Raw genomic sequence first — 23914 nt, 5'->3', positions numbered from 1 at the left:
GTAGGAAAAAAATCATTTTAACATCCAGAATTCATCACAGTATTTAAACAATTAGAATTTTACTTTATTTCAGAATAAGTTTACAGTTGAAAAATGATTTACTAAAGCCACATTATTCATACAGACAAAACTTTCATAGCAAAACCTTGATACATGAGCATTAATAATTCGAATACTATATGGATATAGAAGATATTTAAAAAATGAAAACGATGTATTCCAAAGGCTGTAATAGGCACGCTATATATGCTTGTACTGGGCCCGCCAAGCATTATACTGTAATTCATTAAATGTGATCCAAGAAATTGCAGATTTTTCAGCACTATGTACTGAAAAGATAAAAAGGAATATAATAGCTACTCTTATGCTAAAGAAGCTTCTACTATCAAGACTACAAAATAGGAGCAGCAAGCCAAACCAACAGATAATGCCTTAGGTTTTCGGAGAAATAATACATGTATGGCTTTTTCATGTTCATTTTTGAGGCTGGTTAGCAAGTCTGGCAGATGGAAAAGAGGAAATTAGTCTATAATAAAACATTAAAGACATAATTTACAAGGCATCTGATATTTAACATGTTCAAACTTGGAAAATAATAACTGAGCTTGATTTTAGAGCAAAGTTGCGAGGTATTACGTAGCAAAAAAAAATGACTTCTTCTGATTAATGTTTTGGCATAAGAATCTCTTATGCAGAAGAAAAGTAAGTTTTCAAATGACATGGTGGAAAAATATGTAAGATGAATAACTAGAATTTACTTTCAGTTTTCAGTAACTACAGAGAATATAGGTCTTCTAAGGACCAAGAAACTGAATTTGGTCCTTAATATAAACTCTTAGGTCTTTTAAAAGCGTGGGTTGAAATATGTACTCATGCTGACAGTATCCACGCTGATAAAGGTGAACATGTGGTAACAATAAGAAAAAACGTGTACATTTTTCAGGGCATACTACTACTTCTACATTATATTGAAATTGCCTAAAAGGTAAAAATGTACATCTTAGATTCTCAAAGGTTTTATTTTTTAACTAGCAATGAAATATAAGTGTAAAAGTGAATCATGCAGTCTTTTTACCTATCAGTTACTGTGTTCATGATATGAGGGGAACAGAATTCTTTTTTTTTTTCCCTTTAAATCCATAATGTTCACAAGTCATCATGTGGAACTAAAATCACACACAAAGGCAAATCATGAGGAAACGTTAAATATTTCAAAATGCCCACGAGGCGTGCCAGAAACAGTGCTGTGTCTACAGCACAGAATTGTTGGAGGCCAAAGCTAAAGCAGCAGGTGCTACTGCAACTTCTAGCTCTTTACTGCTGCTTTTTTGTTTGTTTGATAGGGGGGGATTCAGGTGAGAGAGTTCGGTCTCTCAGGAAGTTAGGCCATAATTTCTGCAGGTTCAGTGATTAACTTGGATCCATCCCATGCTGTCTTGAACTGTTCAGGAACGGGAAATTCTCTCTGGAAATAGGCAAGAAGAACAAAGTTATTTAAACTACAACGAAGTTATTTAAACGAAGGCTTCCTTTTGCAAACAGATGGGGAGGCTGATTTTTGCCACATGATAGGCAAAGAAATTCGATCGAATTGCAAGCTGCGTCATGGGGAGGTCTTTGTCACGTGGAGACTTGCATATGTCACGTGTCAGTTCTGTGACTTCAAGTCAGTATCATCATTAAAGCTAAAAGCATCATTTAGAACGAACCAGGCATCCTTCTAAGCACTGGTCAAAGATGAACTCGGCAGATCTCCTATAATAACCCTATGAGCTAGGAGTTCTTGGGGATGCCATCTGCAGGAAACAGAGGCCTGAAAGATTAAGCAACTGGCCCTAAAAGATGTGGCCAGTAACAGCACAGCCAGAATTCAAATCTGGGCTCTATTTTACCCACTACTCTCCACTAAACTTCAACATGCACATGAATCAACTGGGATCTTATGAAAATGCAGATTCTGGCTGGGCACAGTGGCTCACGCCTGTAATCTCATAACTCTGGGAGGCCAAGGCGGGTGGATCACCTGAGGTCAGAAATTCAAGACCAGCCTGGCCAACATGGTGAAACCCTATCTCTACTAAAAAAAATACAAAAAATTAGCCAGGAGTGGTGGCATGCGCCTATAGTCCCAGCTACTCGGGAGGCTGAGGCAGGAGAATCGCTTGAACCCGGGAGGCAGAGGTTGCAGTGAGCCGAGATCATGCCACTGGACTCCAGTCTGGGCAACAAGAGTGAAAACTCCGTCTCCAAATAAATAAATAAAAATAAATAATAATAATAATACTAAAATGCAGATTCTGACCCAGGATCTTATTAAAATGCAGATTCTCCCTGGCTGGGCTTGGTGACTCATGCCTGTAATCCCAGCACTTTGGGAGGCCGAGGTGGGCGGATCACCTGAGGTTGGGAGTTCAAGACCAGCCTGACCAACATGGAGAAACCCTGTCTCTACTAAAAATACAAAATTAGCCAGGCGTGGTGGTGCATGCCTATAATCCCAGCTACTTGGGAGGCTGAGGCAGGAGAATCGCTTGAACTCAGGAAGCAGAGGTTGCAGTGAGCCGAGATCACGCCACAGCACTCCAGCCTGGGCAACGAGAGCAAAACTCTGTCTCGGAAAAAAAAAAAAAAAAAAAAAAATGCAGATTCTGATTCAGGATCTTATGAAAATGCAGATTCTAATTCAGTAGGTCTGGGGAATGGAATGAGAAACTGCATTTCCAACAAGCTCCCAGGTGATGCCAATGCTGCTGGTTCCAATCACATGGAGTGGAAAGGTTTTATCCCAGAGGTAGCTCTCTACTCTTTGATAAATTGTAAAAATGAGCTTAGGGTTATATACACATTTGTTACCCTTCACCAAGGCACTCTACTTTTCCCATTGGAAAATACACATACAAACACATACACACAAAGAATAATAGAGAATAGTAAAAATAAAAGTAGTCTGAGTCAACACTCCTTTCCCAGACAGTGATTCTTAGTGATTCTCCAGTCATTTCAGAAGAGGATAGAAGACCTCCTCCAAGGCAAGGAAGAAGGACAGAAGACCTTCAGAAGAAGATAAAAAACCTCTCCAAGGCAAGGAGGCCTTGGACCTGGCTTCTGGGCCTCTTCGGACTTCCAGTCCATGCAGTGCTTGTTGAAACCTCATGTGTCTGATAAGTGATGCCCATGCTCGCAAGCCGTGGTGTTTTCACGGAACACACATGAGTACTTATCTTCCTAGATGTAGGATCCAACTGTTTCTTTGGGATGAAGTCATTCATTCATTCAAAAGGAAAGGCCTGGGCCAGGCATGGTGGCTGACACCTGTAATCCCAGCACTTTGCGAGGCTGATGCCAGCAGATCATCTGAGCCCAGAAGTACAGGACCAGCCTGGGCAACATAGCGAGACCCCACTGTATAAGGACAAGCCTTACACAGTGTAGTGCTGCTGACGAGCCACTCTGATTTGGCATCTCTTTTGGCAGAGTTGCAGAGGATTCCCAGGAGTGGGGATGGTAATCCCACCCTCCCCTTTGTCTCTGCTTGTCCTCAGGGATACTGTTTCTACAAAACATACAAAAATTAGCAGGGTGTGGTGGCACATGCCTGTAGTCCCAGCTACTTGAGAGGCTGAGGCAGGAAGATCGATTGAGCCCAGGGGGGTCAAGGCTGCAGTGAGCCATGATTGCACCACTGCACTCCAGTCTGGGCAACAGGGCAAGACCCTGTCTCGAAAAAACAAACAAACAAACAAACAAATAAATAACAGGCAAAGCCCTTGCTATAATGAGTGATGTATTCTTCTTGAGTAAAATCTGCAATGGAAAAATCTTGAAGTAAAGAACCCACAATCTGAATAACGTGTGTGTGTTTGTGTAGCCAATATTCCTTCTGGGGCTCTTCTGGATGGGTAGACGAGGCTTGGTGTTTGTTCTCAAGAACCAGGCCAAGCAGAGAATGTGCCAGATGAAGGCACCTCTTTGATAGTAATTGCACTACAGCTGCCCCAAATCTGTTCCTGGCAGTGAGGGGTTAGTAATATGCTAACGGATCTTCTCTGGAGACCAACTTCTTTCAAGACGAAACATCCCCTCCATTCATTCCTACACCACAATGCCCATGGCAGGTCCTCTGTGTTGTTCCCTACCAGCTCCAACCAAGAACACATGAAGAGGGCCACAAGGTAATTGACCTATAAGAGGCAAGATCTTGTTTTTTTTTTTTTTTTTTGAGACGGAGTCTCGCTCTGTTGCCCAGGCTGGAGTGCAGCGGCGTGATCTCGGCTCACTGCAACCTCCGCCTCCCAGATTCAAGTGACTCTCCTGCCTCAGCCTCTCGAGGAGCTGGGACTACAGGTGCCCACCACCACATCCAGCTAATTTTTTGCATTTTTAGTAGAGACGGGATTTCACTGTGTTAGCCAGGATGGTCTTGATCTCCTGAGCTTGTGATCTGCCCGCCTTGGCCTCCCAAAGTGCTGGGACTACAGGCGTGAGCCACCGTGCCCGGCCAAGACCTTGGTTTTTAGCATGAATGCTCAGGTTTTGACTTACACTCATCCTTTAGGCCGGTGGATCTTAATGCTGGCTCCCCACTGGAACTGCCTGGGAAGCTTTAACAATTACAGGTACCTGGGTCCCATGCCCACAGATTCCAGCTTCATTAGTCTGCAGTGTTCATCCAAACCCCACTGCTTTCTTAGCAGATCCAGTCCCATGCAGCTGAGCCTTCTGCTTAAACAGCTGTAAAGCCCAGGGCTCCCTCCAATTTTTGGCTCTGCTACTCTGAAGCTGTTGGCATCAGCTCTCCAGGAATTTTTTTAGGTGGAGAACCCAAGAGAGGACTCTTCTCTATCTCAGGGTTAGACTGTCCATACACACTTACTAGTGAAGCATGGCCTGAGGCTTGCAGAGTTTTGTTTTTTAAACTGAAATGATGAATTCTGGCCTGTAATGTATGACACATGGCTGAGCAGAGCTGAAGAAGTTACTGCCAGGTGTGGAAGGGGGAATGTGTCAGCAGTCACGCTGTCTGCCGAAGGAGATTAGCCTGTGTGTCGATTGCTGCGTAGGCCCTGGCGACTGACCCCTCAGGCTGAGGGAGCGCCTCTTCCAGATGTTTGCCTGCTAAGTTACGTTTTCTCCCGTCCTTCTCTGGTTCACTGGCTCCCTGCACTGGCAGACTTAGAGGGAATTTTGTGTTTTTGGTTTGTTTGTTTTTTGTTTTTTGTTTTTTTTTTGAGACGGAGTCTCGCTGTGTCGCCCAGGTTGGAGTGCAATGGCGCAATCTTGGCTCACTGTAACTTCTGCCTCTTGGGTTCACGCGATTCTCCTGCCTCAGCCTCCCAAGTAGCTGGGATTCACATGGCTAATTTTTGTATTTTTAGTTGAGATGGGTTTTTGCCGTGTTGGCCAGGCTGGTCTCCAACTCCTGACCTCGTGATCTGCCCCACTCAGCCTCCTGAAGTGCTGGGATTATGGGGTGAGCCACCATGCTCGGCCTTCTCTATTGATCTCCCCACTTCCAAGTAGCAACTAGCAGATCCATCACACTTCATGAGCCAGGAAATGCACTTATTTATTCATACTCCCTTTTCAAAGTGTGAGAATATGCATATGCTTCTTTGAGAAGATGCTTTGTTGAGGAGAGAAAGCTGAGAAAATAAATAGTGGCCAAGTCTCTTAGACTAGTGTTTCTCAGAAGGGCCATTGGATGGACTTAATGGATATGCTTGTTAAAAATCAGATTCCTGGGCCTCACTCCAGGCCTCCTGAATCTAACCTCAGGTGGAAGATCGGGGGACTGGCATTTTCATAAAACTTCCCGATTCTTACACTTAACCTCTCACTGAAGCATAGCTGCACAAATAGCCCTACTTATTGTCTTTTCTCTGTCCTCACATTTTTTCTCCGAGGTATTTGTCCTTCTTTCCTTTTATCTCCACCAGAGCAAAGGAAAATATTTAGTCCTACATAATACGAACTCAGATGCACGCTGTGCTATTTGATAAACACCAGTCCATTAAATGAATTATTAGTACACTACCTTGAAAATCGGAAATCCAGGAGTGAGTACAGTCAAGAAGCTAATAGGCGGGAAGAGATGCGGAAGACAGCTCCCTGAATTCCTCTCCCGCCTGTGAATTATGCTACAAATAAAGCTTGCAGGTTGGTGGTTGATTACTCAATCTCTAAGAATGTTAATAATGAAGGCTCCAGAAAAATTCTTGACAGCCGTTTGAAAGGTACTTACATAATCACCATCCTGAGGGATAAGTATGTTCATTTCAGATGACTTGGCGCTCACGATCTCACAGTCTAATGCATCTTCACTGAGGTATATGTGGCAACCTTCTGTCTTATTAATGGAAATTGTTGGCACTCTCCCCATTACCTGAAATAGGAAAAAATATCTGGGACCAAAGCAAAGCAGCAGAAATCACAATGCCCTTGAATAAATACAATCTCTTGGCTTTAGCTTGGGTTTAACCAAGCATTAGGATTTACTGGGTCAGAGCTGGGGAGGTGGGTTAATGGCAAAGCCTTCAGGCAGAATAGGATAGGTGTCATTCGGGGACAGAATGAAAAGACCACACAAGGGGATTCTCAAACCTCAGGGTCTCTTTCCTGAGACAAAATTAAGGGATTAATTTGGGAACAGCGGCTAGATGTTCAGAAAAAGCCTCACAACCATGTTAGTGGATTTGAAACATGTATTTGATTTCATGATAAAGGAAACAAGATGTATTCACATTCATTTGCTTGAAATTTTACTTTTGACAAATCTCTATGAAACTAGGATTAAAACAAGTTCTAAAGTTGTCACTTACAAGTAAAACTATTCTTGAGTAAAAACTGAGTAGATTTTTTCCTGAACTTAAATAAGAAACACTACCATTCTTTCCACATAAGTCCTTTGCCAGATAAAAATCTCAGTGGCTGAATTTGAGGCTTACATGAGATGAATGTCTAGGTATTTTGAAATGTATTCATTTCAGGAGCCAAAACTGGGGGCTTGGCTCAGGATACTCATTATATAGATAAATAGGATCATACAAAAGAGGAGGCGATTCTTTGTATTGTTTATAAATATCGAAGTGCTATAAAAGTTCTGATCGGTTTTAAATTTCTCTTCCAACAATCCGTTTTCAGACATCCCCCCAAAATCTCCATAAGGGCAGACTGTTCCCCCAAAGACCGTATTACAACTCTTTAATTTTCCTTCTTGTCATGGTAATTAAAGCGATAAAGACATCTCTTCTTTCACAGTGGAGAAAAGGCTGGATTGCAAACCAGGAGCAACTCCTGTTGATGGTGCAAGTGATGTAAAGAATTCCTTGTGGGGAGTCTGGCCAGGTCACTCTACTTCTCTGGTTCCTCCTCTCTCTTCATAGAAACTGAACACCAAGTTGGAATTGAACCCCAGTGGAAAAATAAAATAGGCAGGGGTAGTTCAAGGACAGGTACACATAGGGCTCTATCACAAATAATAACACGGCACCTATATCTGTATTTCAAGAATGTGTCTGCAGTCATGTTTTGGTGATTTCTAGATGTCCTTTCTAAATTTTGTGTTTATTTTTATTTTTTTGAGACAGAGTTTTGCTCTGTCACTCAGGCTAGAGTGCAATGGCGCCATCTCGGCTCACTGCAACCTCCACCTCTGGGGTTCAAGCGATTCTTCTGCCTCAGCCTCCCAAGGATCTGGGATTACAGGTGTGCACCACCATGCCCGGCTGATTTTTTGTATTTCTAATAGAGATGGGGTTTCACAATGTTGGCCAAGCTGGTCTCAAACTGCTGACCTGCTCGCCCTGGACTCCCAAAGGGCTGGGATTACAGGCATGAGCCACTGGGCCTGGCCAGATTTTGGATTTTTTGACTAGGGATGCTCTATGTGTACTGGAATTTTAAGAATGCTTCTGGTATGTCAGAATTTAATTTCCACAGCATTTTGGGCAGTACTGCATTTGGGTATGTAATAAACATGTCTTTCTTCCCTGGTGGACTGTGAACACGTTGAGAGCAGAGATTGTTTCTTATCAGGAGAGCCGGGCCAAAGAATAGCTCCTCTGCTGAGCGATGGGTGACGTGCATTTAATACATGTTTCTGCATTAATATTGTTTTCCATGAATTTCTTTCTCCATACAATTTTAAACATTTCCATTGATTATCTTAGTCTTTTCTCTCCCCCATAATTTGTACTATCATCTTAGGATAGTTTGCCAAAAATAGGAATGCTGGGCCAAATCATATGAACTTTCATCCATTCCCCTTCCCCACCCTTTTCAATATTTTAGTATTATTGAAGTGAAATCTGCAAACATAAAATTCACCCACTTAATTTAATTTAATTTAATTTAATTTAATTCTCTTTTATTTTTTTGAGATGGAGTCTTGCTCTGTCACCCAGGCTGGAGTGCAGTGGTGCGATCTCAGCTCACTGCAACCTCCACTTCCTGGGTTCAAGTGATTCTCCTGCCTCAGCCTCCCGAGTAGCTGGGATTACAGTTGTGTGCCACCACGCCCAGCTAATTTTTGTATTTTTATTAGAGACGGGGTTTCACAGTGTCAGCTAGGCTGGTCTCGAACTCCTGAGCTCAGGTGATCCACCCACCTCGGTCTCCCAAAGGAGGGATTACAGGTGTGAGCCACCACATCTGACCAAATTCACCCACTTTAAGTGTACAATCCAATTATATTTAATAAATTTACAGAGCTGTGCAATCATCACTACAATCCAGTTTGAGAACATTTCTATTAGCCCCCAAATATCCCTAATGCCCATTTATAGTCAATCCCCATCCCCACCCCCAGGTAACTGTTCATCTACCTTCTGGTTCCATTGTGATCAAACCCTTTTAAAACAATGTATTAAGTGTTTTAAATAGGTCGTGATATTCACTTGGTTTGAACATTCAAAAGTTCAAAAAACATTCAGTAAAATGTCTTTCTCTTGTCTCTGAGCCACATGGCCAAGTTTCCAGTCCCCCATGGTTTATCCTTTCAGAGGGTATTTTTATAACGCATGTCTGTATCCTTAAAAATTATGATATATTTCAAACATAGAAACATATAGAAATTATATAACACATACATAAGTACATATATGTCCAACCACCAAATAGCTTTATAGACTATTACATTTTGGCTTATTAGCTTTTTTTTTTGGATTAAAATCTGGCAATATAGTTGAAGCCTCCAGTCTGTACCATCCAACACCTCATTCACCTTCTTCCTTCCCTCCCTAGATGTAACTCCTGTTCTGAATTTTCTGTTTGTCATTCACCAGGTCTGTCCATCACGTGAGTTGCCTGGGACGGCCACCTGGAGCTCTCATAAGCATATTTAATATGAGTTTTGCATGTTTTAAATTTTTTAATAAATGGATACATTATACATAGCCTGCAATTCTATAATTTGCCTTTATTGCTCAATGTTGTTTTTGAGATTTACCTATTTTTATACATGTAACTGTAGTTCATTTTTTTCTTTTTAGATGGAGTCTTGCTTTTGTCGCCCAGGCTGGAATGCAATGGCGCAATTTCGGCTCACTGCAACCTCCACCTGCTGGGTTCAACTGATTCTCCTGCCTCAGCCTCCAGAGTAGCTGGGATTACAGGTGACCGCCACCACGCCCAGTTAATTTTTGTATTGTTAGTAGAGACGGGGTTTCACCATGTTGGCCAGGCTAGTCTCGAGCGCCTGACCTCAGGTGATCCACCCGCTTCAGCCTCCCAAAGTGCTGGGATTACCGGTGTGAGCCACTGTGCCTGGCCAGTTCAGTTTAGCTGCTATACTAGTTAAACTACCAACTGGTATCCTATTGGGAGGGTTTATTAACTTACCAACTGGTGGACATTTAAATTGTTTTTATTGCCATTATGAATAATATTGCAACAAACATTTTCACATGTGTCTCCTTGGCACATGTACTGGGGCTTCTTTAGTGTATACACTGAGAGTGAAATTACTCAGTCACAGACTTTGAATGTGACTTTCTTAGATGCTGCCAATTTGCATTGCAGTGAATGTCACAGATTTACTCCCCCAACATTGATGTATCAGGGTTCTCATTGTTTCACCTCCTTAGCAATCCTATAGCATCAGACTTTAGTATGTAGGCAGTCCTCAAATTGATAACATTCAGTTAACCTAGCACCATGCAAAGTAAGGACAGCCTGAATGCAAAATGGATGAGTGTGAGAAGACATCACTAAATGTGGTATTAATTGGTATCTATACTTCTACTAGTTAGGTAGGTTATAAGTATTTTCATACATTTATCAACCACTTTCTTTTTTGTCTGAATTGCCTTAATATTCTGTGCCCATTTTTCTATTAGATTGTTCGCCCCTTCCTTCCTTCCTTCCTTCCTTCCTTCCTTCCTTCCTTCCTTCCTTCCTTCCTTCCTTCCTTCCTTCCTCCTTCCCTCCCTCTTTTCCTCCCTCCCTCCCTCTCTCCCTCCCTTCCCCTGCCCCTCTTCTCTCTTTCTTTCTTGTTTCGCTCTTGTTGCCCAGGCTGGAATGCAATGGCACGATTCTTGGCTCCCTCCCTCCCTCCCTCCCTCCCACCCTCTCTCCCTCCCTCCCTCCCTCCCTCTCTCCCTTCCCCTGCCCCCTTCTCTCTTTCTTTCTTGTTTCACTCTTGTTGCCCAGGCTGGAATGCAATGGCACGATTCTTGGCTCACCGCAACCTCTGTCTCCTGGGTTCAAGCGATTCTCCTGCTTCAGCCTCCTGAGTATCTGGGATTATAGGCATGCACTACCATGCCCAGCTAATTTTGCATTTTCAGTAGAGACGGGACTTCTCCATGTTGGTCAAGCTGGTCTCGAACTCCCAAACGCAGGTGATCCGCCCACCTCAGCCTCCCAAAGTGCTGGGTTTAAGGCATGAGCCACTGTACCCGGCAGCCTTTTTCTTATTGATTTAAGTTCTTTATAAATTCTAGATACAAATCCTTTTTGATTATCTGCATTGCAAATATCTTTCTTCAGTCCATGGCTTGTCTTTCAGCTTCACATTATGTCTTCTGCTAAACATATAATTTAAATTTTGATGTAGTTAAAATGACCAAGTCCTTTCTTTATGGTTTGTGCTTTTTGACCCTAATTAATTTATTTCCTACTCTGAGGCATAAAATTTTTCTTCTACATGTTATTATCAAAGTTTAAAAGTATTTGTTTTTCACAATTAGCATTTTACTTTTATGTAGGATGTGAGGTAGAATTCAGTGTATTTTTTTCCCACACGGATAATCAATTGCCCTAAAATACAAATTTCCATCTATGCATCTATCGATTTCAGGGCTCACTAGTCTGTTTCATTTATCTATTTTTGTATACCACTAACAATATAGCACTTTACAATGAGTCAATATCAGGCATGCAATTCCCTTCACCTTATTCATCTTTCACAGTTTTAGCTATTCTTGTCCATTTGTTTTCCAAATGAATTTTAAGACCATTTTTCATTTAAAACTCTGTTGAGATTTTGAGCTGAATTTCATTAAACTCACATTAAATAACTGAGACCACTGATAGTGTTGTGTTCCTGTTCACTGACTTACAACACCACTCTTGCATTCTTTGTAACTATCTCCCATTTCTGTTTACTTTTTTTTTGCTAGGTACCTACAGTTTTGTTGCACCTAGCAACAAAATAGCTATTTCAACCTTATTTTCAGTTACATTTTCTTTTCTTTCTTTTCTTTTCTTTTCTTTCTTTTTTTTTTTTTTTTTGAGACAGAGTCTAGCTCTATTGCCAGGCTGGAGTGCAGTGGTGCGATCTTGGCTCACCGCAACCTCCGCCTCCCGGGTTCAAGCGATTCTCTGGCTTCAGCCTCCTGAGTAGCTGAGACTATAGGCGCCTGCCACCATGCTGAGCTATTTTTTTGTATTTTTAGTAGAAATGGGGTTTCACCGTGTTAGCCAAGATGGTCTCAATCTGCTGACCTCATGATCCGCCAACCTCAGCCTCCCAAAGTGCTGGGATTACGGGTATGAGCCACCGCGCTCAGCCTCTATTGCATTTTCTAAAACTTATTTGTGGTAGAAAGAAATGCTATTGATTTTTGTATGTTCATATCATATCCTACCACCTTGCTGAATATTTTTTCAGTTTTATAGTTTCTTGAATCTCTTGGGTTTTATATAAACGCACTTATTTTGTTGGGAAATAAGGACATTTTTGTCTCTTCCTTTTCCAGTTTTCTCTCTCTCAATCATTATCTTATTGCATAGGTTATTGCTTGAGCCCAGGAGTTCGAGACTAGCCTGGGCAGCAGAGCTATGCCCTGTCTCTACAAAAGATTAGCTAGGAATAGTGGCACACTCCTGTAGTCCTGGATACTCAGGAGGCTGAAGTGGGAGACTCAATGGAGCCCAGGAGTTTGAGGCTGCAGTAAGCTGTGATCACCACACTGTACTCCAGTCTGGGCTCAAGCAAGACCCTGTCTCCAAAAAAAAAAAAAAAAAAAAGATAGAAGTTATAATTGGCCTAAACCAAGAAGTCCTTTAGATTTTGGCATATTATAAAATTCCATTTGGCTAAATCAAAATGATTAAAGATTTAAATTCACAGATTTTCTTCTGTTTTGCAAATTCAACTCCAACTCTACTTCCCAGGTTATTTTTCTGATGATCTCACTGATTCTTTAGAAAAACTTCCTCCTCGTGATCCAGGACCAATTTTTCCTGAGAAAAAAGTTCTCTTTGGAATGGTGCTAATCATACTAGGAGAGTCTCACAGTATTTTTATTTCTGCATTAGTTGATTCACTCAAATCATACTCATCAAACATTTACTGGACGCCTACTATGTACAGGTACTGTGCAAGTTTCTGGGGCTATAAAGAATAGTTAGCTCTCTCTCTTCTTTTTTTTTTTTTTTTGAGATGGAGTCTCTCTCTGTTGCCCAGGCTGGAGTGCAGTGGTGCTATCTCAGTTCACTGCAACCTCTGCCTCCCAGGTTCAAGCGATTCTCCTGCCTCAGCCTCCCAAGTAGCTGGGACTACAGGCACCCACCACCACACCCAGCTAATTTTTGTCGTTTCAATATAGATGGGGTTTCACCATGTTGGCCAGGCTGCTCTCAAACTCCTGACCTCAGTGATCCACCTGCCTTGGCCTCCCAAAGTGTTGGGATTACAGGCGTGAGCCACCATGCTGGCCAGTTAGCTGTCCTTGAAATTGAGATGGTATGCCAGTAATGGAAACACAAAATGGGATCTGTTAGAAGAGATTGAAAAGAAAGAACTAACACTGAGAAGTAAGAGAGGGGTCTACCAAGCGGGTGATGATAGAGCTGTGTCCAGAGGGAACAGGAATAAGAGTATTTTAGGTGGCCACAGGGGAGTCTTGCTCTGCCGCCCAGGCTGGAGTGCAGTGGCGCGATCTCAGCTCACTGCAAGCTCCGCGTCCCAGGTTCACGCCATTCTCACGCCTCAGCCTCCCGCGTAGCTGGAACTACAGGTGCCCACCACCACGCCCCGCTAATTTTGTTTTTGTATTTTTAGTAGAGACGGGGTTTCACCATGTCAACCAAGATGGTCTCGCTCTCCTGACCTTGTGATCGCCCACCTTGGCCTCCCAAACTGCTGGGATTACAGGCGTGAGTCACTGCGCCAGCCGCAAGGCTCCTTCTTACAGGCGGAGTGGATGGTCTGTGCAAGGCCACAGCTTACGGCGTGGCTGGAAAGGCTCTGCTTACCTGGATTTGAATGTCCTGGGAGTTGATCACTTCCACAATGCCCACCACATTGTCAAACACCAGGCCGAGCTTCTTACAGTTGTCTAGGGGGGAGAAAAAAACACACCAAAAAAACAACTCCACTAAATACATACAGCTTGTTTCTATAACGTCATAATAACCATAGAGCCATAATTCTGCCCTACCAATTATAATGGAGTTTACTTTCCCTTTTATCTGAAGAGTTGATTTTTCGCATTTGAAAATGTAAGCCACTTGTCTCAGCTCAGTCTCTGAAATCACAAGGTCATTCCTGTCCTCTTGGTACTCCTAGAATTAAGACAAATACAAATACATAAGGATACATAAACGGAATCCACTGCACACTGAAATTGCTACGAGCTCAGCATGAAGTATGGCTTTGCAGTATATTCTTTCAGAACCATCTCCTTATGGATGAAACCACAGGTCTTACTCTCATTGTTAGGATGGGAAACACGGAACCACTTCTTGGAAGCACGTCAGTATCTCTTTGTAAACATCAGGCATCAGGCACCCTAGCAGGTGGGAGGCTGGAGCAGGGATGTGAGAGCTTTTTGTTGAGACCTTGATGCCAAGTCTGGACTCGATGCTGCAGCAAAACCTGCTGTGTCAAACAGGAGTTGGGCAAACAGGCTGGTGAAGGGTCACAGCAGTGGTCTAAGCCCCGTGTGTTTTCAAGGCGATGACAACTCTCCAGGGACTCTGGTCCTTCATCTTTAGGGAAGCCCTCCAGATCAACAGGAGACACCAGCTTTCACTCCCATTTGAAGTGTCTGCGTCCTGCTCACACAGTTAGCCCGGACAGTGTGGGGTGGCAGCAGTAGGGTACAGAGGAATCAATTGCTCTATCTGTGGGACCGGACGAAACATCTCCCAGCACGTGAGAGTGGGGCAGGCTTCCCAGTTCCATAGATTAACAGTCTGTCTTGCTGCCTGATTAAAAGCTTAGAGAAAGAATAGCTAAATCCATAGAGACAGAAAGTAGAATGGTAATTGCCAGGGGCTGGGAGGGGTGCAGGGGGAGAAATAGGGAGCTATTGGTTAAGGGTACAGACTCTTGGTTCTGCAAGATGAAAAGAGTTCTGTGCTGGGTGGTGGTGATGGCAGCACAACCATGTGAACAGACTTAATGCCACTGAACTGGACACTTAAACACAGTGAATAGTCCATTTTATGTTACGTGTATTTTACTACCACTTACAAAATAATTTAAAAAGTTGAAGAAAAGAATGCATGAGAACCTGTGAAAATAAAGTTTATGGAAGCATTCAGAAACGCCCTGGTTTCTACGCTAGCCAGTGGTTTTTGCCTCTGCCACTTCACTTAGGTGGTTAATAGGTACAAACATATAGTCAGAAGGAATAAATCCTAACTTTCGATAGCAGAGTAGGGTAACTGTAGTTAACAGCACTGTCTTATATATTTCAAAATAGCTAGAAAAGAGGCCTTGAAATGTTCCTACCACATAGAAATGACAAATACTCAAAGTAATGGACACCCCAAATATCCTGACTTGATCATTACCCCTTCTTTTTTTTTTGAGACAGAGTCTCACTCTGTCACCCAGGCTGGAGTGCAGTAGCATGATCTCAGCTCGCTGCAACCTCTGCCTCCCGGGTTCAAGTGATTCTCCTGTCTCAGTCTCTCAAGTAGCTGGGATTACAGGCGCGTACCACCATGCCTGGCTAATTTTTGTATTTTTAGTAGAGATAGGGTTTCACCATGTTGGCCAGGCTGGTCTCGAACTCCTGAGCTCAGGTGATCCTCCCACCTCAGCCCTCCCAAAGCGCCAGGATTACAGACACGAGCCACCGAACCTGGCCAATCGTTATACATTCTATGCATATAACAAAATATCACAGGTACCCCATAAATATGTACAAATGTTATGTATCAATAAAAAAATTTTTAAAAAAGAAATCCTTCAGATCTTGGTAAATGGTTTGACTGTTGCTCCTTTCATTGGCACGTGTCAGGAAAATAAAGGTTGAAATGCTTCACTTACCACTCTCCATTTCTTTCCTTCCAACTCCAACACTGGGGCATGTTTCTGAGAAGGATGAGATTTAGGAGATGTGGGACTTGGAGTGTGACTTTTGGTAGGAGATCGAGTTTGCCCTCCTTGAGCACGCAGGCTGGGATTTTTGTATGTCTTCTGGTCATCTGTGACATGGCGGAGCCCTAGGAGGACAACACACATGGACACATTTATTTATTTATTTATTTATTATTATTATTATTTTTTGAGACGGAGTCTCGCTCTGTCACCCAGGCTGGAGTGCAGTGGCCGGATCTCAGCTCACTGAAAGCTCCGCCTCCTGGGTTTACGCCATTCTCCTGCCTCAGCCTCCCGAGTAGCTGGGACCACAGGCGCCGCCACCACGCCCGGCTAGTTTTTTGTATTTTTAGTAGAGACGGGGTTTCACCGTGTTAGCCAGGATGGTCTCGATCTTCTGACCTCGTGATCCGCCCGTCTCGGCCTCCCAAAGTGCTGGGATTACAGGCTTGAGCCACCGCGCCCGGCCCACATTTATTTTATGCAAAGGGAGATGTCTCTAACTTGCTAGATGAACATGATGTAAAGAAAGAGCATAAGAACTTTTGGTAATGCAACTTTCAAAACAGTCTAGTGCTTTGTCCAAGTCAGCATGCAGGAGCTGAGTCCTGTACAAGTTTACAGTTGATGGAAGCACTGTAAGTTTTTTTTTTTTTTCCCCTGGACATGGAGTCTCCCTCTGTCACCTAGGCTGGAGTGCAGTGGTGCGACCTCAGCTCACTGCAACCTCTGCCTCCCGGGTTCAAGCGATTCTCCTGCCTCAGCCTCCTGAGTAGCTGGGATTATAGGCATGCACCATCACGCTTGGCTAATTTTTGTATTTTTACTAGACACAGGGTTTCACCATGTTGGCCACGCTGGTCCTCGAACTCCTGACCTCAGGTGATCTGCCCCCGCTGGCCTCCCAAAGTGCTGGGATTATAGGCGTGAGCCACTGCACCGGCCAAGTATTTTTTTTTTTTTTTTTTTTTTTAAATTTGAGGAACCTCTTCTGTTGAGATATAAAATGATAGATAAAAATCCTGCAAAGAGCAACTACCTGACGAAAAAGGATCACATCTTACTTCTTCTCTTATGGCTAAATCATTCTCTAGACACAGCCTAAAAGGTTAGGGCATTCCAGTGAGTATATATCAGAATATGGAATTGACTTTATGAATCCATTCCTTTACTTTGTAAATGAGTTTCACAGGGCATAGCAGAGCCAGTTGGAGCCAGAGAAAAATTTAGAATTTTGGATTCTTAGCTCCAAGCCCAGTATAGTGGGATATAATTCTTTGACAAGCCTGAACACTGCTTCAGGACAGAGGAGCTAATGTTTGCCATTTTTATTTATTTACTTTTATTTATTTAGAGACAAGGTCTCACTCTGTCACCCAGGCTGGAGTGCAGTAGTGCACTCCAGCTCACTGCAGCCTCCACCTCCTGGGCTCAAGCAATTCTCCCACCTCAGATTCCTTAGTAGCTAGGACTGCAGGTGTGTGCCACAATGCCCAGCTAATTTCTGTTTATTTTTGGTAAAGACGGAGTCTCACTATGTTGCCCAGGCTGGTCTTGAACTCCTGGGCTCAAGGAATAGGCCCACCTTGGCCTCTCAAAGTGCTGTGATTACAGGTGTGAGCCAGCATGCTCAGCCTGCTATTTTTATTTCACTTGATCTTGATGCCTTGGTTGTAAATGATGACGTGCAAGCACCAAGGGCTAAAACAAGGATGCAGCACAGTGATCCATTTAGAACCCAGAGTCTCTGAGTTCTTCTTTCTGGTCTACACAGTGACCCCCTGAGCCCCTCTGCATGGACATAAGGAACATGGCAGGCTCCTGTCTTCCCAGCACCAGCGGCCCCTCTCCCTGCATGCTGGAGGCAGGGATGGAGTGATGCGTCCGTCTCTGGGGCTCCGGCGGCTCACTGTGTCTGGGAGCCAGAGGGAAAGGGAGGCAGCTTCCAGGTCTTGTTTTCTCTCTCACCTTTCGTAATTGCTTCTCCCTGGTTAAGCTGGGCAAATAAAGCTGAGCGTGAAGGAGAAGACTCCTCTTTTTTGCCTTCATTCTCGAAAAGTGGAGGTGGCCCTGGAGGAGGCGGGGGAGGAGGGGGTGGAGGAAGGCCAGGCCCAGAGGAGAGGACAGAAAACGCTGATACTGTGGATGCTACAGGACCCTGAGAAGAGAGAAGACACAGCATTACATTGAGACTGCGCCCTTGCTGGGATTTTGCCCAAGTGAGTCAAAACCTGCTGCCGATGAGGGAGTGGGGTTGAAGCCTCAGCAAAGGCTCCCAGAGGGCACACCTGTGCATCATGGGTCTGTTTGGGAGGGTCTGAACCATGGCAGCTCCAGCTTGGGAACGTGGAACATGACTTAGCTGTGTGGCCCTGTCAGTATGATCTGTGTGGTGATGAGCCCTGCTGCCAAATCAGAGGCAAACAAGCCATACTCCCAAGTCCAGGTCCAAGGCTCAGGATCTAAATGACACCGGGGCTTGGCCAATTTAGAATCACAAGAAAAAAGTGATCCAATCGATAAAACGATTAGCTCTTTTGAGACACTGGAAACTGTAACCACCAATGGGGTGTGGGGGAGGGTAAAAATATTCAGTGGTGATTGGATGCTTCCGAACCTTTTTGAGCAGTGAAAGAGAGAGATACAGAAACTCTCTGGACCTGATTTTCCAAATATGCCTGCCTCAAACTGACCCCCAAACAAGGACCATATGTGACCGGGATGCTTGTCCAACCCAAAGGTAATGAGGGTCCAGGATCCATATGACTTTTCATCAACTGTTGGCTGTTAGTGAACCAACTGAAAATTAGATTCTTCCTGATCCAAGAGCTATGGTTATTCTTATGTTCACTGCTATGTAAAGCACAACCTTTGTTTTCAGTGTGAAAGCCTAACAAATTCAAATGGCAATACGACGTGATAGACAAGAGAGGGACTTGCTTTAGTTCAGTTTTGCTTTTTTTTTTTTAAGGAGACAGGGTCTCACTCTATTGCCCAGGCTGTGTGCAGGGCGTGAACATAGCTCACTGCAGCCTCAAACTCCTGAGCTCAAGCGATTCTCCTGCCTCAGCCTCCTGAATAGCTGGGACAACAGGCACGTGCCACTCTGATTGGTTGATTTTTATTTTTTATTATTTTTTTGTAGAGATGAGGTCGCACTATGTTGCCCAGGCTGGTCTTGAACACCTTAAGTAATCCTCCTACCCTGGTCTCCCAAAGTGCCAGTTTTTATGGACCCCATAGATGATATTTTCACAGAACTTAGAACTGGTAGATAGAAACACAAATATACAGCAAACTTGGCCTATATATTGTTTTGCTTTTATTTATTTATTCATTTTTGAGATGGAGTCTTGTTCTGTTGCCCAGGCTGGACGGCAGTGGCGTGATCTCGGCTCCCTACAACCTCTGCCTCCCAGCTTTAAGCAATTCTCCTGCCTCAGCCTCCCGAGTAGCTGGGATTACAGATATGCACCACCAAGCCCAGCTAATTTTTGTATCTTTAGTAAAGACAGGGTTTTGCCATGTTGGCCAGGCTGGTCTCAAACTCCTGACCTCAAATTATCCACCCGCCTCAGCATCCCAAACTACAGGGATTACAGGCGTGAGCCACTGTGCCTGGCCCTGTTTTACTTTTAAACCCTCAAGTAGAACTGTATACCTATAATAGGGAATTATAAACAAATCCAATAGTCAGGAAGCTTAAAAAATTGGGAGTAATGGAAATGTGGCTTGGACTCATCAATTTTCAATATCAAATGTGAAAGGTAAAACATTACGTAAGTGCCAAATATTAATGAAAACAGAATATCCTTATTGTCATAAAAAATTTACTATTATGCAGTATCAAAATCAGGGATTCTTAATCTGTAGTAGTTTTCAGTTAAAAACAAAACAAAACATGCTGGCTCGGGCATGGTGGCTCACGCCTGGAATCTAAGCACTTTGGGAAGCCGAGGAGGGTGGATTGCTTGGATCGCTTGAGCCCAGGAGTTTGAAACCAGCCTGGGCAACAAAGTGAGACCCTGTCTCTACAAAAAATACAAAAAATTAGCTGAGCATGGTGATGCATGCCTGTAGTCCCAGCTACTGTGGAGGCTGAGGTGGGAGGATCACCTAAGCCTTGGGGGCAGAGGTTGCAGTAAGACGAGATCATGCCACTGCACCCCAGTGAGACCCTGTCTCAAAGCAAAACAAAACAAAAAACCACGCTATTTTCAAAGTACTTATATAATTCCTATTAAGCGTAGAATTACCCTGAAAATACAATATTATTGTCTTATTCAGAATGCATGTTTTAGAAACCCTGCAGGCTGGAGGCCTCATCTCCTGAAGATTTAATTTGCAATGGTCGTTGTTTCTAATAAAGAGCAGCCTAATTCCATCAGGTTTCTTAGGTCAAGTAGAAAATGATTTCACAGTTCCTGAGACTGACCATTTTCCTCACCAGTATTTGAAATGTTTTCTCTGTTACTGGGATAAAATTTGAGAATTTGCTCTGAATCAGAAAGAGAGTATAATATAAGCTTTGGACATCAAACAGTATTCTAGTCTTCAGACACCGAGAACCACCAAGTATTACTTTTATTCATAAGCACGTCATAACTCATAGAGCTGGTGAAGGGACAGCCCCCTCCCCCAACATCTGAAACACTGCAGCTTTATAGTCCTATTTTGTGGAAAGGGGAGACGATGCTAGCTTCTAAAATCTTAGAATGATTTAGATGGTTCCCTGGCTCTCAGAATTCAGACTCTCTCTCCAAGAGCCATTAAAGGACACTGAAACTAAAAAGCCACAGATTCAACTTTTTGGAACTTTGATACATTCAGATGGCTGGCCCAGGAACAGGAGACAAAGGATTTAATGCTACAAAGTTGAAAATAAAAGCCAAAAAATAAGGGAACTCAGGACCAGTTGAAACTCCGTCTTGGACTGATCCTTTGTATGTCCTGGCTCATTCCCATATCGGCCCCTGCAAGAGTACAATACCAGGCTCTTGTTTCCAAGGTTACTTTTCAATTAGCATTCAGGGGCTTTACCGTGCGGTGGACTCGGAATGAAACTGCTTAGATGTTCCCTTCACTGGGTCTCCGTGAGCTGCCCCTTGCAGAGTCACTCATCTTTGCCCCCTTCTCTTCTCATTCTGTGGGAGATTACAGCACATGGCACGGGAGCTTTCTACATTCTCCTATGTCTGGCCACAAGTGGAATCACAGCCTGACACCATCTTCAGATGTCCCAAGAGAAAACAGAGAGGAGGCTGGGTGCGGAGGTTCACACCTGTATGTAGTCCCAGCACTTTGGGTGGCTGAGGTGGGTGGATCACCTAAGGTCAGGAGTTCAAGACCAGCCTAGCCAACATGGTGAAACACTGTCTCTACTAAAAATACAAAAATTAGTCGGGTGTGGTGGCTCACGCCTATAATCCCAGCATTTAGGGAGGCCAAAAATTCCAAAGAGGACTAGGCTGTGTCACAGAAATACTCTTGCGGGTGGAGGAGGCAGGGGCATAGGCATCTGTATTTTTTGACCTTCCCTAGGTGATTCCAATCTGTAGACAAGTTTGGGAATAACCATTCTTTCCTATATGCTGAAATTAATCTTAATTATGACAACCATATTACTGGGACTACATTGAAATATCTGTTTAGCAGAAAATATGGCAGGAAATCAGAAAGGCTGTTTAAATTCAATATTAAATGGCCAGTCAATGGTAAAGACATTACTGAATCACATATCTGCTTGATTCTAAAGCTTTCTTTCTTCAGGGAAATCTTTTATGCTATATTTGGACTTAAAAAGAAAAAGTCATGGCCGGGCGCGGTGGCTCACGCCTGTAATCCCAGCACTTTGGGAGGCTGAGGCCGGCGGATCACCTGAGGTCAGGAGTTCAAGACCAGCATGGCCAACATGGCGAAACCCTGTCTCTACTAAAAGTACAAAATTTAGCAGGGCGTGGTGGTGAGCACCTGTAATCCCAGCTGCTCAGGAGGCTGAGGCAGAAGAATCACTTGAACCTGCGAGGCAGAGGTTGCAGTGAGCTGAGATCACGCCACTGCACTCCAGCCTGGGTGACAAGAGTGAGATTCCATCTCAAAAAAAAAAAAAAAAAGTCATTAGCCAAATTAAAGGAAGGTACGGGCTACCTTGACTCATATGTAGTGCAGCCTGTGGGCCTCTGGCTAGAATACATATGACAGAAGTATTGGGAAGTGGTGCAATATCTGGCTCAGTTTTTATCTCCACAACCCCTTGCTGCATCCCCCTGATGCCTTTTAGCACTTGACTGAGCTCCTACAGCACCTCTGGAACCAGTCTTGATCCTACGGGAATATAAGATGTCTTGTGCTTTGACAATTACGTCACCCTTGATGCTGGTTTTGTTGTGACTCTGTGTCCTGCTTCTAGAAACTGGCCTCTTGCCTCGTTCATTTTTCCTGAGTACCCACTGGGTTGCAGTAGTGGGGTACATGTACCCAGATCTTGACTCTCCATCTAGGGCTCAAGTTGTTCTGAGATAGGGTTGTGACCTGTCTTCTGGAGACTAGGGATGGAACAACACAACCCTTCAGGGTGATTTCCTTTTAAAGATAGACTCTCATGGCAGAGGTGAGGTACCAGGTTGTCTAGACTGGATAAGAAGGAAAGGATCAGATGAGAGCCTGCAGCCTTGAGTGCAGACTTAACCTTGAGGCAGACTTAACCTTAGTTAAGGAGCAGTGATCCATACACAAATGCTTTTTTGAAAAAACAACCTTGTTATGTTGATGAAATAAGCCACTTAAGTATCTTAGAGCCTCAGACTGTGAATAATGAAAAAGTACATTCTATTGGAGTCATTGTAACCATGGCTTACAACTTAAAAAAATGAGGCTGGGCGCAGTGGCTCATGCCTGCAATCCCAGTACTTTGGGAGGCCGAGGTGGGTGAATCATGAGGTCAGGAGATGGAGACCATCATGGCCAACAGGGTGAAATCCTGTCTTTACTAAAAATACAAAAATTAGCTGGGCGTGGTGCACATGCCTGTTGTCCCAGCTGCTGGGAAGGCTGAGGCAGGAGAATCGCTTGAACCCAGGAGGCAGAGGTTGCAGTGAGCTGAGATCACGCCCCTGTACTTCAGCCTGGTGACAGAGGGAGACTCCGTCTCAAACCAAAAAAAAGTAAAAAAAAAAAGAAAGAAAAGAAAAGCTACACATTTTTGATTTTAAATGCCCATATTCAGAGTACAAAAGTTCACTTCTGTTGCAAGAACACAGCACAACACCTAAAAATGCTGCATTTAAGGTCTATTAAGATTAATTTTCAGAGCAGATATTCAATTATATACTTTTTTTTGGCACAAAGACTTTTTAAAAAGCTACTGTGCTGCAAATCCCTTTCTCTAAGTTAATTTCAGCTGTCCTGGGAACAGCTGCCTCCTCTATTTTTAAATATATGAACTATAGCTATAAAATAATGAAACTGATATGCACCATGTGGAAGGTTTGTGATTTTTTTGGATACATATACTATATATAACATATAAGTATACTCTATTTAATATAGTTGTATACTAACGTACATCAAAATTTGTTTTCAATAAATATTACTTCTTGAAATACTAATCGCTTTATTACTTTAGATTTTATTTTGAAAGGGAAAACACTTCCAAGTTCTTTTTTTTTTTTTTTTTTTGGGTGGGAGTTGAGATGGAGTTTCACTCTTGTTGCCCAGGCTGGAGTGCGATGGCATGATCTAGGCTCAACGCAACCTCTGCCTCCCGGGTTCAAGTGATTATGCTGCCTCAGCCTCCCGGGTAGCTGGGATTACAGGCATGCACCACCATACCCGGCTAATTTTTTGTATTTTTAGTAGAGATGGGGTTTCTTCATGTTGGTCAGGCTAGTCTTGAACTCCCAACCTCAGGTGTTATGCCCGCCTCAGTCTCCCAGTAGGCTGGGATTACAGGTGCCTGCCACCATGCCCGGCTAATTTTTTTGAATTTTTAGTAGAGAAGAGGTTTCAACATGTTGGTCAGGCTGGTCTCAAACCCCTGGCCTCAAATGATTCACCTGCCTTGGCCTCCCAAAGTGCTGGGATTACAGGCGTGAACCACTGCGCTCTACCTAAACTCTAAGATTTTTCAAACCCAGCTGG

General features: G+C 43.5%; 1 protein-coding gene across 4 annotated transcripts in view; it reads right to left on the bottom strand.

The window, feature by feature from the left end:
- Nucleotides 1-37: 37 nt before the first annotated feature.
- Nucleotides 38-23914, bottom strand: part of CAP2 (cyclase associated actin cytoskeleton regulatory protein 2) — a 171074-nt gene continuing 147197 nt past the window's right edge. For 3 of the 4 annotated variants that reach the window (XM_025383112.1, XM_025383113.1, XM_025383111.1), the window contains 6 exons: nt 17744-17933; nt 15725-15900; nt 13884-14007; nt 13699-13781; nt 6242-6382; nt 43-1465 (listed from right to left, as the gene is read on the bottom strand). In XM_025383112.1, coding sequence (XP_025238897.1) covers nt 1382-1465; nt 6242-6382; nt 13699-13781; nt 13884-14007; nt 15725-15900; nt 17744-17933 — 798 coding nt within the window. In that variant the 3' untranslated portion in view covers nt 43-1381. Of the gene's footprint in view, nt 1466-6241; nt 6383-13698; nt 13782-13883; nt 14008-15724; nt 15901-17743; nt 17934-23914 lie in introns of all 4 variants that reach the window. The other variant, XM_025383110.1, reaches the window with a different exon arrangement.

Source organism: Theropithecus gelada, chromosome 4 (assembly GCF_003255815.1).
Source record: "Theropithecus gelada isolate Dixy chromosome 4, Tgel_1.0, whole genome shotgun sequence".
NCBI classification, from domain to species: domain Eukaryota; kingdom Metazoa; phylum Chordata; class Mammalia; order Primates; family Cercopithecidae; genus Theropithecus; species Theropithecus gelada.
Note: the sequence above shows the minus strand (reverse complement) of the source record. Positions and strands in the feature narration are given on the sequence as shown.